This window comes from Melopsittacus undulatus, chromosome 9 (genome assembly GCF_012275295.1).
Source record: "Melopsittacus undulatus isolate bMelUnd1 chromosome 9, bMelUnd1.mat.Z, whole genome shotgun sequence".
NCBI lineage: Eukaryota > Metazoa > Chordata > Aves > Psittaciformes > Psittaculidae > Melopsittacus > Melopsittacus undulatus.
The window spans coordinates 7,398,021-7,415,838 of record NC_047535.1 but is presented as its reverse complement, the minus strand read 5'-3'; the positions used below and the strand labels follow the sequence as shown (position 1 = coordinate 7,415,838).

At 42.1% G+C, this 17,818-nt stretch overlaps 1 protein-coding gene across 1 annotated transcript in view; it reads right to left on the bottom strand.

Moving 5' to 3' along the window:
* Positions 1-370: 370 nt before the first annotated feature.
* Positions 371-17,818, bottom strand: part of AGBL1 (AGBL carboxypeptidase 1) — a 262,777-nt gene continuing 245,329 nt past the window's right edge. The window contains exon 23 of the mRNA XM_034066142.1: positions 371-889. Coding sequence (XP_033922033.1) covers positions 583-889 — 307 coding nt within the window. The 3' untranslated portion in view covers positions 371-582. The remainder of the gene's footprint in view (positions 890-17,818) is intronic.

The following is a 17,818-nucleotide window of genomic DNA, read 5'->3' as shown; positions in this document are numbered from 1 at the left end:
AGGACCATTCGGCATTGTCCCTGGTGTTTTCCTTACTGTGGCACATTGGATTTCCTACTGTAGCTTAGACAGGACCAGCTCAGATGCCTGCACAGCCTGGCTCAACCTGCTGAACACACTGCAAAAATGTTGATCAGACAAAAATCAAATACATGCTCTGTAGATCAAGAGAAATGAATGGCAATGGAGACCTCTGGCTTAAAGGCATTTGTAACTATCTCTCTTCCAGGCAAAGGATGCTTCCCATAATCAAAGCCTAAATTAGGAAAACGAGTCTCAGAATACCATTCAGGTCAATCTGCACGAAACCCCACACTAGAGGCAGCTGGGAAACTAAGGATTATATTTAGGAATGAATGGTATTCTCACATAGTACCACTGGGGCCGATGTACACACCGCCTTGTGTACAAAGCATAAAGAGTCATTCTCAGTATATGTATATTCATACAAGTTACACAAACATACAGTCAATTTTCTATTCAGAACTGGAGCAACACATGTGGGGGGAACACTGAAGCTGGCAAACAGGCAAACACAAGCAGTAACCCATCTGCTTAATGCTCTGCAAGTCAAAGTCTTGTTCACACAGGACTGCTCTCGAACCCGCTGTACACCCCAAGCGCTGTTGAATGCAGAGGGAGACTCGTATTGTTGGTTCCTGGTTGGTTGGAAACATAGAGCCGCCTGAGAGCCTTGGAGCTGCAAGTCTGTGCCATGGTCACTTCGTCATCTTCTGTCTTTCCTTCCACCCATGAGAGGTACTCCTGGATCTCTTGGTCTAGCTCTGAGAAGTCCTCTTCACCATCAGAGCAACTGTCGGCATTATAATCGACTTCTTCCACGCAGGGAGGTTCATCATCAATCTCTTGGCTGCTGTTGCTGCAGCTTCTGCAGAAAAATCACAAGAGAGACTGGACGTCATCAAAGGAGGGTTTGTTCTCTAGGGGTAAGAGCAAATAACAGGGAAATGTGTTTCCTGGGTTCAATCCTGGCTCTGCTAATAAGATATGAGCTGGCACCAAACAAGATTTTGTATGTCTTTGCGTCTGTTTCACCACCTGTAAAATGAAGAGTGATCCTTACCTACCTCACAGGAGAAACACATTATGATTGTTATCACTATTATTGTTATTGCTTATACAGAAACAGAGTGCTTGATATACAGACAACACCGTTCTTGCCCTGAGGCACTTACAAGGTTATAGAAGCTGAAATATAGTAGAAGAGGAGGTATTCATTTTGCAGAAGGTTGCTGGTTTAATCATCATCCACCTCGTTGTAGTTCCACATTTAGTGTAAGACCTAATTAATCCAGGTGGTTGAAATGCTTTGGCATCTTTTCCTCCTGTTCTGTGCAAGCTCAGAGCACTGCTAACAAGAGGCAGCACAAACAAAAACTGGAGGCTTTGGGGTCTTCAAGCACACTGGCCCCAAGGAGGGCAGGAATACCAGGAATATTGTGTTTTGGAAGGAGCAGGGAAGGGCTTTGACAGCACGACTTCCTGAGCAAGAGCCAAATTCAGAGGTAAATCTGAATGGCTGAAGACAGACTCTACATGGATGTGCCTGTCACGTTGCCTGGCTCTCGGAGGGCAGGTTACACCACCATGGCCTCCTGCCATTTCCTTACAGGAATGGTCATGAGCATTCTTTACATGCCCACTTCCAATACATACTGTATTACATCAGCAATGCAATATTTAAGGCATAAATGTAACTGGTAGACTACATGGCTCTGGGGGACAGGGTCTTTCTCCTGCCTAGCTGCCTTGCTCCCATTTGGCCTTAGCCCAGGAGGGCAGCTGCATAATTTTTCTGAGCCCAGAAAGAAGCCTGTGGTTTCAGTGCTGCGTGGGTCAGAGTCAGGATGAATCAGGGGGACAGACAGTGCGTTTTTCCCCTCCAGGTCAGTGTTTTCAATCAGAATCAAAGCAGGGGAATGTATTGCTTTGGGGGACTGGGAAAGGAATAATAATCTTCCACCTCTGGGCCAGTCTGTAATTTGTCCCAAGTTGGGAAGAATGAACGGCTTGGCAGATGGAGCATACACAGCTTTAATGTGTGGTCTGCTCATTTAAATGTCAGTAACCAGAATAATCTTCCAGCTCTCAGCTGTTTTGCAGCAGTGCCAGCATCTGAGGTTTCAGAGCATACCAAAGGTGTAAAGTATTGTTTCTGGATGTATTGATCCCTTCTGTCTTCTGCACTCCAAAAATAATAAGGCAAAAGCTTTTCCTAGCTTTGAGACTCCATATCTGAACTGTATACAGACTACCCTGTGAGCAGAAACAAGCAGAGTCAACCCACTTCTTCTCTGGCTGATCTCTGGCTTAGTTTACTTCAAAGGCTGGGTATAAAGGATTCTCTGAAAGCTTAATAGAGCTGTACAGCTTAAAAATAAATAAAAGAATAATTATGCACTTTTACAGTTTCTGGCTCCACTTTCAGTCTGCTCAGAAATCTGGGTCAGGAAGAACTCATCCTGAAATTGAGTATGTGACATGAAACAAAACAATCCTCGCAGCACAAACAGCAGCGAGCAGTGGTCTCTGCTCAAGTGGGCTTGATATTTCCTTAGTTTTTCATATGCAGGCATGGCCTGAATTACAAAGACAACGAGTACCTATGATAATGTTGAAAGCTGACTAAACTCAGGGGAACCAGATTTCTCATTTATAAGCTCTGCTCTTGTAGCTTTGCAGTCAAAAAGAACCAAAGCACAGCTACTTTCAATATTGCACTTGTATGTTTGGGAAGAGCTGCTAATGCCATTGGGACAGAGCATAGCTGCCAGCCAGCTCACTGGTACTTTACAGATGGAATGATCCAGTTTGCAGCCTAGGAACTGAAGGTCAAGCATTGCATGAACAGCATCCCAATTTAAAAGAACAAGTCCCTATCATTATTTAAAGCTGGGAAACCCAGTAACAGAGGACCTTCTGAATTTTTTGATAACTTCCATGATTTTAGGACTGGATTTCTGGCAGAAAGGGAAAAACAACTCCTAGCACAAAAGCACTTTACTATGGAAGGGAAATCCAGAAGACAACAGAGAATGAAAAACAAAAACATACAAAACTGTAATTTCTTTACCTTGAAGCCTGAAGGGACAGTCCTTAGGGTGAAAGTGTTTATGCATAAAAACTTTGTAGTGGACTTCAAAAGCTCTTCCTTACTGCCTACACACATAGTACACAAACCAGCAAGACTGTGACAACTCAATACTTGGACAGATTGACTGCAGAGAGAGAGGTTCCCCACAAGTGAGGCTGTGCCTACACCACGTTCAGAGGTCAGGAAAAAATACTTTCTTCCTACTTTGTTCTGCCCTTTGCTGTGACAGTGAACAAGCAAGTCAATTAACACTGACCTTAGTAGTGGTTTCTCCAATATGGACCAATACCCACTGGATCAACACCGACACCACAAATCACATCACGAGCTACCAAACAGCAAATAGATGGAGCCAATTTCCTGTCATTGCCAACACAGGCTGTAATCATACTGGTGACTTGAAAGTTCAAAGGCTCTGTATCACACTACCAAACTCTACAAACCAGCTATATCTCTACTATACGGAAATTTCCATCCCAATAATACACTTTCTGCTGCAGGAAGATTTAAAACCCAGGGCAAAGCAAGAAAAAAGGGCTAGTTTAAACCATCATTTTAGAGGTTCTTCTGAAAGAGGAGTGGTGGCAGCACATGGCACGAGAATGAGCCAGCTAGCACTGTTAACACTGCCAAAGTCATCACATGCTGCTTCTCCCCATCAGCTGGTCTTTACCAGCTCCTTTAGGAAAGAATGCAAATGGTGAAACATGGCAATGAGCAGAAATGCCAACATCTGGACTATTGCATGCCACTGTGGAGATTGCAGCTTGCTTTCTTTTCCAACAGAGTGCTGTGGGCTTTTTTGTTGGGGCAGGTTCTTGGTATTTTTGTTTGTGCATTTATTTTTAATCTGGTTTTTAAAAACTGCAAAAGAACCTTCCTAAGTCCCTCAAAAAAACAGAAAATAAAGAAACCAAAAAGAAAAGAACCCGAGGGACACAAAACAGATTTATCAAAGAATAATGATGTTGTCTTACAGAAGGTAAACAATGAGGAAAACCAACGAGATTACATTAGAGAACTCCAAGACAAATACAGTCTATGATACCATGAACGTGAACGCAGTACAGAAGAGGGGGAGGGAAGGCTGGTGATATATCTCAAGCCAACAGTCCCCCAGCTATCACAATAAAACATGTACACATGTTGGTTGCTCTACTAATTCAAAACCTACAGCCTCATAGACCTCATCTATTCCAGCCTGGGGAAGCCACAGCAGCAATTTGCAACTTTACGATGTGATAAATAGAATTTCTTTGTTTTGATTTTTAATTTGCATATTTATTGAGATATGACTTGATTTTAATTAGTTCTCCTTTTCTATGTGGGTGTGCTTGTTTGCTTGGTTTTGGAAAGCAAGCAAGCTTTGATACTTTTTAAGATAATTCTGGAGCTTTTTCTGACTTAACATGAGAGAAGCAGAAGGGAGCCCAGTCTCTCCTTACACATCAGAATAACTGAAGCTTTCTGGTATGACTGGAAAATACTTATTTCAGGTACTTCATGCAAACCCCTCTTTTAAGTCAACCTACTGGTTAGATCACAGCTGGATAGAAACTCCACAAGTCAGCTGCCCCGTTGAGCTGCACATAAGAGCCTATAGTGGTGGTGAATAGACTATAGCTACATGATGTACATGAGGATGGCTGGTGATCCACCTCTTCTCCATACACAGTTCTTCACTTGTGTGTTTGGTTTCAAAGCATAGAATAAAACTAAAGATTTCCTAAGTAAATTATTGAGGTTTTCCACTCACGCTTTGCTTGTGTGGCAGGTCACTTGCCCTCTATATTCTACTGACTGGCTCAAAATAGAATGGGCTTTATTTTTTCAGCTGGAAAGAAAAGGCGCTGACAACTGTCCCTCTTAGGGAATCTGTGACTATTGTTCAGGGCTGCTGCTTGACCTTCACTTGACAGGCCTCGCAGTTGCATTGTGTTGGGGGAGGAAATGAAGCATTTACTTTATCTTCATGTTGTTCCTCTCACTCTTGTGAAATTTGCTGCAGTTTTGTGAGAGTGAAATGGGGAGTGAGCGGTTAAATCCTTCATACAAAAAGGAGGAAAAAGCTAAGTCTGAGAACCACTGCTGGTCGTGGGCATACCAATGACGCCCTGTGAAGAAAGCAAACATCTCTCTGCAGTGAAAACTAACATCCCAGTAGCTGCATAATCACCCTGTCTGTAACCCTATTATCTCCTTTCCTTAAATCTTCTTTACATCATGATATGTCCCAGTCCTTTGGAAACTTCCCAAGGCAGGGGATGTGGCTATGTATGATGAGCCAAACATGTCTTTGATACAGTTCACAGAGTAAAGAAGTCAGGAAATGGCTTTCTTGAAAATTTTCAGCATATCAGAGAAAACAGAAGAAAGATTTATGTCCAACCTAATCCAGCCAAGTTTTCAGCAATTACAGCGTTCACCTAAAAGAAGGGTGCACTTTTTCTCCACTCAAGCTGGAACTGGAGACTCCAGCAAGTTCCCTGACCGCAACTATCACCTGAGCAGAAGGGGTACCATAGAATCACAGAATGGGTTGGGTTGGAAAGGACCTTAAGATCATCTAGTTCCAGCCCCTTGCCATGGGCAAGGATGCCTTACACTAAACCATGTCACCCAAGGCTCTGTCCAACCTGGCCTTGAACATTGTCAGGAATAGCGCATTTACCACTGGGCAACCTGTGCCGGTGCCTCACCACCCTCACAGTAAAGAACCTCTTCATTATATGTAACCTGAACTTCCCCTGTTTAAGTTTAAACCCATTACCCCTTGTCCTGTCACTACAGTCCCTGAAGAAGCATCCTTGTAGGCCCCTTCAAACACTGGAAGCTGCTCTGAGGTCTCCACACAGCTTCTCTCCTTCAGGCTGAACAGCCCCAACTTTCTCAACCTGTCTTTGTATAGGAGGTGCTCGTGCCCCCTGATCATCCTTGTGGCCTCCTCTAGACTTGCTCCAACAGCTCCATGTCCTTCTTATGCTGAGGGCAAAAGAACGGCACACAGTACGCCAAGTGGGGCATCACAAGAGCAGAGTAGAGGGGCAGGATCACCTCCTTCAACCTGCTGGATGCAGCCCAGGTTATGGTTGGCTTTCTGGAAAAGAATCTCTTATTTCTTTCTAGCAAAGTTTTACCAATTGTATGAAGAGTACATGTTGCTAAGTAAAGTGTCCTGCAGCTTTTAAATAGATGCTGCCCTCTCTGTGGTGAACTGGGATTGCCTTGCTCTTCTTTCTACTGACATGAACGTTGTACCTGGGTCACCAGACCTAAAAGGTTGTGTGGTCTTGTATAGTTTTGCTTTTGAGGAATCCATATGTTTCATCAAAAGTGTTTCACAGGAACACTGCCTCTGAAGTCTTGTAATGAATTTATAACGAATCTCAAGCAGCCACATTTGCAGTTATCCCAGAGTACAATTCTGCCTTTTATAGCATCATAAAGATGTATTTCAGGACATAAATGAAGCAACTATGATGCTTTCAGGTAATTACATCTGTAAGAAATACATTAAAGCAACAAGATGTCAATGAAGAAGGGTTTTAGTCTGCCCTCTGTGTCTTGATTCACTTTCTACAAGGTATGGTGCACACCTTGCAATGACTTTCTAATTTCATCTCTGGAATTCAAGAGCTCCCCAGGCAGCAGCCTGGCTTCCCTTCTGCCTGAGAAAAGCCAGACAAGGCTCTACTTAGTCCCTGGCTTCGCCAAGGGAGGCGATCAACTATGTACTGATGCAAGATGACTCCAGCTTAAAGAACGATTGCATTCGCTTCCTTTGTTGCTACACAGCAAACAACGAGATGAACTTTGTAGGCTCCCATGAGATCTCCTTTTCCAAAGACTCTTTGCCAAGGACTTTTACATCTTACAACATCTCCTGAGAAAATGTGTGCTGAGCCCAAAGCAATGCCAGGTGCTCTGGCTTTCAGCCCAATATGGCCAATCCTTTGACGAACAAGATGAACGTAATTAAACACTGCCTTGAATTCTGTTTGCTATGGCTGAGAGATGTTTGGTCTTGTTTTGAGTGTAGATTGTTGTGTTTTGTTTGGTTTGGTTTTTTTTCTTCCTGCTGAAAATAGCCAGGAGAAAGATATAATTCATTGCTAAGACTCATACTAATTAGTTTTGCAGGAGTTCCCAGGGTAATTGTAGGCTGTAATATTTATAATTGATTTGGCCAGATTAAAATATGGATGTCTGGTGCACCAGCTAGATACATAAAGAGCAACTGGGGCTTTATCATTCAGAGAGAAGGGAAGACAATGTGTAAATAAAGGGAGAGGATGAAGAGCAAGAAACCGGCTGACTCCTGGTCAACACTGTCCCCTAATGTTCATTCAGGCTTGCAACAATTGAGCCCTCAACAACACTTGCATCTAGCAGAAACTACTACTCTTCTCAGGAGCCACTTTTCCATTCTCCTTATTGGTGAGAAGATGGTTGATAACTGCTGTAAGAGCAAAGGAGATGTTGAGTGTTGAGTACACACCTCTTACTGTACATGGCTGGGAAACTGAAAAGTCTGCATGAAGAACTGCATTTAACTGAATGACACCAAGTTATTGATACACCTTTGATCTTTCTGTGAAAGATGGGTTTGTATAGAGGACAAGCAAGCACTCTTCTCCCATTTGAAGGCTACTAGCTTGATGTCACATGGCATTCCTGGATTCTAGGTGTCACGCCAAATCCAGGCATGTTTCTAATGCTAACCAATAAAATTCACATGAACTGGTCGTTAGAATTGCAAAATGGAAAAGCTGGTGAGAAGCCAAAAGCTGTGGATTCAGTCTTGCAAACAATCATTAATTTCTTCCTAATGGAGAGCCAATCTATACGTCAATGCAGGGCTAACACTGCATCTTTAGCATCCTTGTAGCTGTAATCTTGTATGCATTAATAAAACCCACTGACTTGAACAGGTACAAGTCAGCCATGAAATGGAGCTGTTAGCAGTTGGTGCAGACCTCAAAGATAACTAATTTTCCTTCTCTCACCCTTCAACAGTTCTTAGGTTTTGTCTTTCTTTTTTTTTCCTTTAATACCTTTATACATTTCAGCACATGGAAGCACCCTACTGTGTGTATTTCAGGAAAGATTTCTGAACTTGTATATTCCCTTTGGTTGCAGTGATGGATTCTTTCACATAGTGTAGTACCTGGCTTGGGCAAAACACTAAAAACTCTATAAATCTGCTGCTTGGAAAGGCAGACATGAACAGAGCAGTTGCATCCCCATCGGTGCTGAAAAGCTAACTCAGGGTCCTGAGTCAAGTTTCCACTTACTGATGGTGATGAGTTAGTTAAGATGAAGTTAACTATGGACATGAGGATGGCAAACTCCAGTTATACCTCCACAGACACACTATGCAACTTGCTAAATGTCAGTCACACCAAACTCTGCACAGGTGGGAATAGTTCATTCGCCTAAAACTGGCAACCAGCACTGTCTGCTGTGTGAATTCCTTGGCAACATGAGATATTCCTTAAGAAAACTTGAGACCTGACTGCTTATATCTGCACTATGCTCTCATGATGGATACCAGAGCTCAGGCCCCAAATACAGATTACAAGCAAACTGAAGACCTTTATAAGTAGACACATGATATATTCAGGCACTATTGGGAAAATAAGCTTGAGTTAGAATGTCTTGTGAAAGCACAGCCCTAATCTTACTTTTCAGATCCATATTACACTAGAATTTAGTGTTTATTTAAGGGAAAGATATCACACTGCATCAGCTCTGGACCAGCACAAGTGCAGACCAACCCATGTTTGCTGTTGAAATTAATTAGAGGTTGTTATCCAATTAATACTTGTGAGAAAACCCATTAGTATATTTTGCTACCTTTGGTTAGATGTTGCGGTCTTAGGCTGAAGAGAAATTTATGGCCAGCTCCAGTGAAGCAACTAACAGTAAATGGTTTAAAATCTGGTCCATTGTAATCTTGTTATATTCATTATACATGGGAGATAAACACAGGAATTAAAATATGGGTGACATAAAATAGATGGGATAATGCCCATCCATCAGGAAGCACTGGCAGTGCCTTGGTCTTAGCCTGGGTTTAAGAATCAAAAGAAATGCTTTAAAAACAAGTAACAATTAGGCTTTCTACAGCTTCAGTTTCCTGTGGAAATACCAGCAGCCTAGTCCCCCTGTATTGGAAGGTATTTACTAAGACTACCAAAACTCATCAGGACACTGAATAATGTTAAAGTTGCTGAAAATATGATTCTGATTTTCATTTGAGAGCTTTTTTTCAGTGTCTCTACCCCAAGCAATTTCTTCTCAAAACAATAATCACATTATTGATGATACTTAGCAGTCCAGCCACAGTAATACAGGAAGATTATTGGAATCCTTGTAATTGCTTTTGGGTGCTTCCAGTAATTGAGACATTTGCACTGAGGGGGGGGGGAAATGTGGAAAGCTTTTGGCTGAAATGCTGCACATTTGGACTGTTGAGGATAAATAATGTAAAGGCATGGGGGTTCTTCAGGGTTCTTATTTCCCTAAGTGCTGTTTCATATAATTCCACTGACTTCCTCCAATTTTTATAATTGGTTCTATATATTTAATTTCAAAAGTCCAAGTTCCATATGTCTATATCCCTGAGTTCTCTCTGAGCGACTTAAAGGATCTGGGATTTGAAACCAAAATGTTATAAGATGGCCAAGATGTACCTAGGCTGTGCTATAGTTATATATCTGTTCTATGTAAAGGGTATTTTTTAGGTCAGATAACTATGCATGCAAATACTTGCTTATACACCAGATGACGGATAGACATGTAACTACCTGACTGAACTAATAACTGATGTAAATGACTAGATTCCAATGACTATACCCCTTGGAAGAGAAAGAAACCCCTTATTTATATTTCATTAAGAAACCTCATTCTTCATGAAAACCTCTTTTTAGCTGATAACCACTCTGATGTTTCAGAGAGTCTATGATAAATGTGCATATGTGTGCATATATGTAAATATGCCCATACTAGCACACAAAGTAGATCACCATCCCTTATTTACCTTTCCTTACAATTAGAGAAATAATAGACGCACACATACATATATACACATACACTTGGACCCCCAGCACACCTACACAGCCACAGAATTCCATGGTTTGCTCTGTATTCAGAGCTCAGTTTCCATTACAAGACATAGGAGGTACCAGGAGTTACTCCTACAGCTAGCTGAAAGTTAACAAAAGATCACAGAACACTGATGCTGTTGCATTCAAGTGGAAGCAACCTCAAAGAAAGAGCTGGCTACTGACCAGGGCAAATCAGTTATTTCAATCTTCACGTGAGTGCTGACAAAGCATCAAGTCACCTGAAGAGGGACTTGGACTGTCTGGGAAGGATTTGAGACACATTGGGATGGTCAACAGGCAGGCAGAAATGGTTGTCTAAACTGTAATTTTTTATCATCAGCTATTTGAGAGCTTAAGCTAGAAATTAAAAGCAGATTTTTGTGGCAGAAATTATGATCTTGGATTCTCAGTAAGGAACTGTGGACGTACTTGTATTACACATCAACCTGACTCCTTCTTGTACGTTTTAAAGAAATGAGTGTTTTAGAAACCTTTCTGAACCGGCTGTTCTTTCACAATCACATGTCTTCAAATGGATAAACAATGACTGGGATATAAAGTGCTGAGCTCTGATAAGAAGAATGATTCTGGTTCTGGAGTGTCCACAGAACGGAGAAGGTATGGCACCAAGTTGGGGTTCAACACCTGGTTTACCACCGAATTCTGCTTTTAAGAAAAGCCTTCAGGAAAAACTCAGCTTAAGGGTCACAGAAAACAGTTTCTGGAGCATACTGAAAACAAGTAATTTAAGACTAGCACAGTGGTAAAGGTGAAGACTAAGAGGTTCCAGCTGACAGACATCAGTCATAATGGCCACCTCTCAAAGTAACTGCATCTCTACAAGGTCCTACGTTGTCACAGTTTTCCTGAAATGAATCCAACACAAATCTGCAAAATCGTAGCCCCCCCTAAAGGCTGTGCATCTCATTCCAGGGATGTTCATGATAACTTATGTAAGACACTTTCTGCAGTGTAAAAAGTTCTGAGACTGATAACGTAAGTTCTGTTCTCTTGTCCTTTCCTGCCCAGAACAAGTGTGTTTAGTCAATATTATAACCAAGAAAGTGAGAGAGACACTGTGTGTATGTGTACTTGTAAAATAAAAGACAGAGAACGCAAGGCCAAAGAAATCTATCTTGCTTTTAAAGCAAATTGAAGTGGGGTTTATAGCAGAAACATCTGATGAAGTATGTGTGATTATAGATAACTGATAATAGACCCAGGTTAAAACATCACCCTCTGCCTTCTTCCTAAATCTTCTTTCAGACATAATGAGATTCAGATAAAACAAATCTGAACACCCGTGTTCAATGTATTTCAAAACATTCTGATCAATTATGTTTTCAACACCATATGGAACCAAATCCCACACCTTGCTTAACCTCACTCATTACACAGCTGATTTGCATATGGCTTTGGACTTTGTTAAAGACAACAAAAAATGTCAGCTACAGCATCTAAGTGGCAACTCTTGCTAATTCCTTGATTTTGCCAAAGCCCTGCCAGATGTTTCATGAAGAAAAGCAAATATTTCATTATGCTCTCCCTGCCTCCTAAAATTTGTCTGTCAGGAATTGTAAGGATGAATTTTAGTGGTTTAGCACAGGAGATAAAAAATAGGCATGGAGGGCTGACACAAACATGACGCATTACCTTCATCCTGCTTCAGAACTCAAACAGGGTTTAAAGAGACTCTTTGTGCCAGAAGGACCTACCAGCCAGGAACATATGACTCCCAATAAACAGAGGAAAGGGGAAAAACAACAGCCATTTGCTCTGATCTAAGGAGGTGGCATCGCCTTGCAAAAAGAACATAGTAAAGCACATATAAAAGTTGCCATTGCTGTTTGTTGTGCAATAAATCTTCTGATACTTTTCTGTGTTCCTGTATTTAATAATGTTTCACCTGTTTAACAGTGAGGTGCTGTTTTCAAATTAATCCATTTGTGGCTTGTAGCATCTATCAATTCCCAGCAGGGAACAATTTTTAAAATGGCTGTTAACATGAGTATTTCCTGAATATTTTATAAAGATCAATTTTCAAATGCCTGCCAAAATGTTCTATGTGTTTTACCTGGAAGTTGCAATTATGTTTTCTTACTTATTTCTGAATGTGAATGTGTGTGTACATATATATATGCATCTATAAATTCCCACTAAAACTCTTTAAAGAATAGTAACACATCACAGAAGCAAGCACATTCTGAGTGAAAGCTGCAGCAACATAAACTGACAAAGGTATTCATTTAATCAAAATAAGACACGTATTTGGATGGATGGGGCAAATTAGAGCACAGCTTGCAGAGCAGTGAAACCATCACTTCGTAGAGAACCACCGCAAGCATTTAACGTCACTCTCTGATTTACAACCAAAAATGATAAAAGGTCAGTTCTTGTGTGCAGTGTGACTGAAAAGATATGTCAGACTGTGAATCAGAGGAAAATTGAATCATGAGGCTAAGCCAGCTGGGTTTGAAAGATATGGGTTCTACACTCGGTGAGCTTGGAGTCACACTGAGCAAACTGCTTTACTCCCTTTGCCCGAGTTCCCCAATGACACAGACACAGAAGGCTCCATCACTCTACCTGGCTGGCAAGTTTACAGCACAGTGGCAGAGCCAGGATGTGTTTGGAGCCCTCCACCACCTCTCTAGTCTGAATGAGGGTGCAAAGCTGTTTAATCACGGAAGCGTAGAAACATAGAACAGTTGGGGTTGGAAGAGACCTTGAAGATCATCCAGCTCCAACCCCTGCCACAGCAGGGACACCTTCCACTAGAGCAGGTTGCTCCAAGCCCCTGTGTCCAACCTGGCCTTGAACACTGTCAGAGATGGGGCAGCCACAGCTTCTCTGGGCACCCTGTGCCAGCGCCTCAGCACCCTCACAGGGAAAAGCTTCTTCCTAATGTCTAATTTAATCTACCCTCTTTCAGTTTAAAGCCATTCCCAATCACTATCTAAGTGCTTTTCTCTCTACCAAAAGCAGTAAGCAAATAGGTGCTTAATAACCTTGATGAGTCTGGTGCAAAACCTCCTCTCAGCAAACCAAGATTCAGTAAAGAAAACAGCAAGTTTCCAGATCCATTAGGGGCAGAAGTGAGTGTTCATGGTTCTGTCAGAGAAGAATGAAGAGTTTAGCTGGAGGAATGATGAGGATGTAGGACTCCTGCTGACATCAGGAGGAGAGAGGGATGCTCAGTAATACCAAGGATTAGCTGCCAGATCACATTTCAGAGAGAAATGCTGTAATTCTTGCAATACTGAAAACAACTGAAGTCATAAAAGTGAAGGGGAGATTATTCAGATGGAAAAGAAACTGTCACAGGTGCCAGATTTTCTGTACCCAGCCTGGCCTCTGATTTGAAGCTGTCCAGCCTGTCTAGCAGACAAAGCCAGCCATCCAGCTCAAGGACACAAAGGCTGAGGACTTGTGCATGCTGGTTCCACTAGACCTGAAAACCTTGTTAGTCAGGAAATCTTGTATTTCCCCGGCATTTGCCTTTGTATTGATGTTTTCTAGCTCCTCATTTTGTCTCTTTGCTTCAGAAAGCTGCACATTGCACCACTATAAAAGGACATCTGCTTTTCTCTTGGTGGATTATGTCTTCCAGGAACTGAAACACCAGGAAAAGACCAGATCGTGAGTTGTTTTGGTTCATGAATTGCCCCCCAAGGCATTGAAAAAGCACACAAAATAGTATTTGCTAGTCCAAACAGCAGAAATCAGAGTGCTGGAATACACAAACACACTTTACGGAGTGGAACCATTTGGGAAGGTTGTATTCATGAATGCAGGTTACTGACTGCTGTGCTCTGTTCCTTCTCCATCAAATCATGATGGTATGATTTTCTCTACAGAGCTTTTTGCTGCACCAGTTTTACATAGGTACCTCCATGATAACATCTCTAGTGTCAATAACACACAGCCCCTTATAAAAGCACAGTGTGCTGCTGAAGAATCCAGGGTCTTGGAATAGTGGAGGATGGTTGAGCGGGTGTAGCTGTATCAGACTGCTGCTGACTTTACCCTGAGCTTGCCAGGCCTACATTGGACTTTCTCCTTTTCTGCACAGCCAACCTGCAGATAAACTGTGTCAGATTTAATGGTGCGTGATACAGGCAATTCAGTACCAAGGAGCACAAAAAAGCATCTCTGAGGCTAGATGGGTTATCAGCTCAGCTCAAAAAGCAGCCTATCAAGAGACACTGCCAAGCAGATTTCAGAAATCTATAATTTAGATGTTACTGCAAGCCTAAAACTTTGTTTGAAAACTTCATACTCCTCTCAAGCAGACTAGCAAAGCCTGGGAGGATTAGACCAGCTATCAATTCACATGACAAAGTAATACACTCAGTGTATATGAAGTGCTGTACACATGAAAGGTACAGGAAGAATGGCAACATTATACAGTTTTATCCTGCAAGGAATCAAAGCTGTTATTACACAGCAGTTTTCTCAGAGCTATTACACTCCATTGCTTACTTACCAATCAGCTTCCCTTTCTGGGCTTCCCAACAATATGAATCACTTCTAAATAACAATGCATTTACTTTACATATAAGCTTTGTAGCCCGAAACACCCCATACTGCGTTCTGAGAAGGGAAGCAGTCTGATGATTTGTCGGGAAAAGGTCTGCTGATGTGCATGGAGCTGCAAACAGCATGTCCCAGCTGAGCTGCTGAACTCCTGAACAGCATCATTCACCACTAATTCTGTGCCATTTCTGAGGCAGAGACCAACACTGCTTTAAATCTTGTTGGGTTTGGAACAGAAAGCAAATTCAGTGAGCGGCCAGTGCGACAGTTTTAAGAAATAAAAGATATAAGATGCATGCCCTGTGTCAAAACTTGGCAAAAATGCAAGGCCTGGATCCCTAATTCTTCATACTCAGAGTATTTGTTTGTCTGCCAGTAAGGATTACTGTGCTATGACAAATCATTTTATGATAATTACAACAGCAGGAAGAGCCGGTGGCACTTTGATGTCACTTACTCCACTGATGGGCACTATGGCAAGGCATGGTACAAGCTGCACGCACTCCTGGGAGAGTGGTGCCTACTTGTGCAGTTCTGGGAAAGCAGGGAGCTTGGGAAGTGGCAGAGTAAGGTCAGAGAGGCTGCATACACTGATCCAGAGCATCCCTTAAGCAGCCTTTTTCAGCCATGCTCCTAGCAACAGGTCTCAGTGAAAGACAGCAGAGATCCTGCTGGTTGCCTTTCTCTGACACACATGTACTTACTGTAATGGTCTCCTGCGAGTTTGGGAGGAAAATGTCCAGAATTAGGTAAAAGCCTATAAAATTAGGCTTTTTAGTCATATTAGTCATATTAACCTAAGCTGCTCAGGAGGAATTCATTAAGCAAAATGGATAAATTATCTGTCTAAAGATCTGTGATGAATAGCAAAGCCAAGCACAACAAACTGATAGCTCTAGCTGCAGAGATGCTTCCTTCCACCTTCTCATGCTGTTCTAGACATTTCCAGTGCAATAGAAGCCTGCAGGGAGACAATCAAGGAAGATTTCCTGAGCTCTCTATTCCCTTGCTGCTTTTAAGGTCTGCCCCTTCAGAAGCTTGGCATACCCCTCTCTCACACTACTCCCTGTAGTCAAGAAATGCTTAACATTTCACTTCTTACAGAGGGTATCCTTTGAGATGGATTAACCTAACACTCCTTAAACTCAGACCTATCAATTTCCTCTGTTGGAAGCTTTGGATTTAGATATCTTTGCTGTACTGGAAAATATCCACTGATAACAAGCAATTATTATTACAAGATATATCCTTAGAGACAGAAACTGGCTGCTAGGGAAGATTGAAATCAAGGGGAGAAGGGAAAACCAAAAATACTATTCTCACTTAACCTGACAGGGTTTTAATCACTTTCCCAGCATGTCATAGCAAAGAGCCCTTGGACAACTTCCTGAGCAAGACTCAATCGACACCTACCACATAAAGCACTTGATTCCCTCACAACAACATTAAGCATCATTATTGAAAATGGATGATAGAGTTCAATGCTAATTTCAAATTTAATTTGGTGTTTGAAGCCATTAAAAATATATATAATCTCCTCTTCTCCCCATGAGCTAACATTTGTGCCCTGAAGGCAGCATCCACAGCAGCCTGAAAGACAGTTTGTAGAGTTAATTTCTGTGCAACTTTATGGGTGTGAATTAGATGGAATGATTCATAAAACATATACCTAACATAATGCCTATGACAGCAAGAATTTAAATCAACAGTTTGTGCTTAGGACTGTTTTAAAATGATAACTGTAGAGGGGAGGAGTTGCTGCAGGAGAAGAGCAGAGGTTAATGTGCTTGCCTTTCCATCACTGTGGACCTGCATGTTTGAGTTGCAAAGGGGATGAACTTAGCAGACCAACTCTGGCATATGTCAGAATGACTTTGAGGTGCATCATAAACTCTTGGAGGGTTCAGAGCACAGGCAGCCTGTGCTGGACAAGCAGTACTAGCAGTAGCCTGGAAGATGCTTACCTGTGCCCCAAGGAGCTTGTCATGTTCAATGACAGTGTGATAACACGTGCTAAGCAGAGACCCGTAGCCACAAAATGAGCATCTCTGAAGTGGGGCTAAGCAATCAACAGCAGGAGAGATTCCGCTGAAGCACAGGGTAGAAAGATGGTTATGGAGGGGAGCAAACCAGTTGCTGATAGAGAAATCTATTCAATGGGAATACTGAAAACCTCAGTTTTCAGTACTGAGGGTGGAAAGATAAGGTATGAAAGTACATTCACTCTTCAGGTGCCCTGTACTCCAGCAGTCTTTGGGAATCCTGACCACAGGAACCACAGCAGTATCTGACTTCCTGGAATGGCTCTCAATTTGGGCAGCATCTGCCAAGTATATGAGTAATCCTAACAGCCTCAGCAAGAATAGGTGTCCTTGCAGATAGCAACTAAAGCCTGTTGCAGTAGAGAACAAGATGTTCTGCACTACTGCCAGGACACTCAGTAGCAGGACTTCCAGCTGCTCACTGAGGTCAGTAAGGTAGCTGAGAAGAGCTGGAAACGGAGGTCCCTATGGGGGTTTGGGATTGTAACAGCAGCACAGGACAGACTGTGAAGCCCATAAGGTGATGCTTGGACCAGTACAAGACAGTGATGGAAATTATATGAAACATGTCATCCCTTGGTAAGCCTGGATGCAAGATGAGAAGCTCATAGTCAGTCTATGGCCTATTTCCAATTCTGAAATCCAAACACTGTATTATCCCATTTAGTTATCCAATGTTGCTTCAGCACTTAATTGTCTACCTGCTGGCCTGGCCTTTTCTGCCATGCTGTTGCCAGGCCATCAATGTGTCCATCAGGGTAAAACAAGCTTTGAATCAGGTGATAAATTGCTAGTTTTGCTGCAGCTGGTAACATCTCTTAAATGTTTAAACAGTACAATCGCACACACATCTAGTAGCTGCTTGGTTATGTTTATTTTGGATGAGGTGCTATGCCGTCCTTCGATGTGCGTGTCAAATATTCATAGATAGCAGGCTAGTGAGATATCTTTTGTAGTATTTATAGAATTTATTTATCAGCAGAATCAATCTTTATGTGCCTAGCTGCAGCACTACT